The following is a 2070-nucleotide window of genomic DNA, read 5'->3' as shown; positions in this document are numbered from 1 at the left end:
ACTCCAGTGTTCTTGCCTGGAGAATCCCAGGGAAGGTGGAACCTGATGGGCTGCCGTCTACGGGGTCGCACAGAGTTGGACACGACTGAAGCGACTTAGCAGCAGCAACAGGAATAATTTAGAAGAAGGCAGTGGCACCCTATTCCAGTACTCTTGCCTGGAAAATCCCATGGATGGAGGAGCCTGATGGGCTGCAGTCCATGGGGTCGCTAAGAGTCTGACATGACTGAGCAGCTTCACTTTCACTTTTCACTTTCATGCATTGGAGAAGGAAATGGCAACCCATTCCAGTGTTTTTGCCCGGAGAATTCCAGGGACGGGGGAGCCTGGTGGCTACCGTCTATGGGGTCGCACAGAGTCGGACACGACTGAAGCGACTTAGCAGCAGCAGCAGTAGCAGCAGCACAGGTATATCTATATATCCCCTCCCTCTTGAACCTCCCTCCCACCTACCTCCCCACCCCATCCCTCTAGGTTGTTACAGAGCCCCTGTTTAAATCAAAAGCTAAAAAAATTTTTTTTTCCAAAAATGATAAACCAGTTCTTTATTTAAGAACTTAAAAATTTTAAATAATCATAGTCTGACTAAAATAATCTAAAATAGCTTAATGTTTTAAACTTGACTTAATCTTGTTTCTATCTTTAGGAAAAATTGTATGAATTTCCCATGGAAAATTATAATCAAACATCCACTGATTTCATCTTACTGGGGCTGTTCCCTTCCTCAAGAATTGGCCTGTTTCTTTTTATTCTCATTGTTCTCATTTTCCTAATGGCTCTATTTGGTAACCTCTCCATGATCCTTCTCGTTTTTCTGGACACCCGTCTCCATACACCAATGTATTTTCTACTCAGTCAGCTCTCCCTCATGGACCTGACCTACATCTCCACCATTGTGCCCAAAATGGCCTACAATTTTCTGTATGGAAAAACATCTATCTCTTTCATTGGGTGTGGGATTCAGAGCTTTTTCTTCTTGACTATAGCAGGTGCAGAAGGATTGCTTTTGGCCTCTATGGCTTATGATCGGTATGTGGCCATTTGCTTTCCTCTTCACTATCCCACCAAAATCACCAGACGAGTGTGTGTGTTGATGATAATAGGATCTTGGATAACGGGCTCTATCAACTCCTGTGCCCACACCACATATGCCTTTCGTATCCCTTATTGCAGATCCAGGGCCATCAATCATTTCTTCTGTGATGTCCCAGCCATGTTGACTCTGGCCTGCATGGACACCTGGATCTATGAGTACACTGTGTTTGTGAGCACTACGGTTTTCCTTTTGTTGCCTTTCATCGGTATTGCACTTTCCTATGGTCGTGTTCTCCACGCTGTCTATCACATGAACTCAGCAGAAGGGAAGAAGAAGGCCTATTCAACTTGCAGCACCCACCTCACTGTGGTGACTTTTTACTATGCACCCTTTGTTTACACTTATCTACGCCCAAGATCCCTTCGATCTCCAACGGAAGACAAGGTTCTGGCTGTCTTCTACACCATGCTGACCCCAGTGTTCAATCCTATTATCTATAGCTTAAGAAATAAGCAAGTGATGGGGGCCTCGAGGAGAGTAATTCAGAGAATCTGCTTTGTGAAAATGTAGACATTTTTGAATGAGTATCAAGAGTTGCATGTAAATACATTCATCAGTATATGTTAATTAAAATATGATCTTATCTTTAAATGCAAGGCCTATAATTAATCTAGAGGAGCAGACTATCACTCATTGGCCTGGAAAAAAATTATCATATATTTAGATTATTTATAATGTTTTTACCATAAGTTTTAAGTGCTTTTATTTATTGCTAAAATAAAGTTAATATTATGATATAGTAATGAAAATGAAAACTGCCTATTAAAGTTGTAATTTAGCTAATAATTATCCAATTGTTAGCTAACAATTTTATGATATGCCTAAAACATGTTTTTTGAATGCCTAGATAAAATTAAAAGTCAAAAGACTTCTTATTCTTCTCATAGTAGAACAATAATTACAAATACCAGTTATTATTTATTTCTACATCAGCAAACTTCATTTCAGAGATTAGCTAGGCTTTACCAAGGACT

At 40.3% G+C, this 2070-nt stretch overlaps 1 protein-coding gene across 1 annotated transcript; it reads left to right on the top strand.

Annotated features, from left to right (window-relative positions):
• Positions 1-667: 667 nt before the first annotated feature.
• Positions 668-1606, top strand: LOC120863774 (olfactory receptor 2L8-like). Its single transcript, XM_040240342.1, has one exon. It carries the CDS (start codon positions 668-670, stop codon positions 1604-1606), a length of 939 nt encoding a protein of 312 aa, XP_040096276.1.
• The last annotated feature ends 464 nt before the right edge of the window (positions 1607-2070 follow it).

This window comes from Oryx dammah, unplaced genomic scaffold (assembly GCF_014754425.2).
Source record: "Oryx dammah isolate SB20612 unplaced genomic scaffold, SCBI_Odam_1.1 HiC_scaffold_5, whole genome shotgun sequence".
NCBI lineage: Eukaryota > Metazoa > Chordata > Mammalia > Artiodactyla > Bovidae > Oryx > Oryx dammah.
The sequence above is the reverse complement of the archived record's forward strand: the minus strand, read 5'-3'. Positions and strand labels throughout refer to the sequence as shown.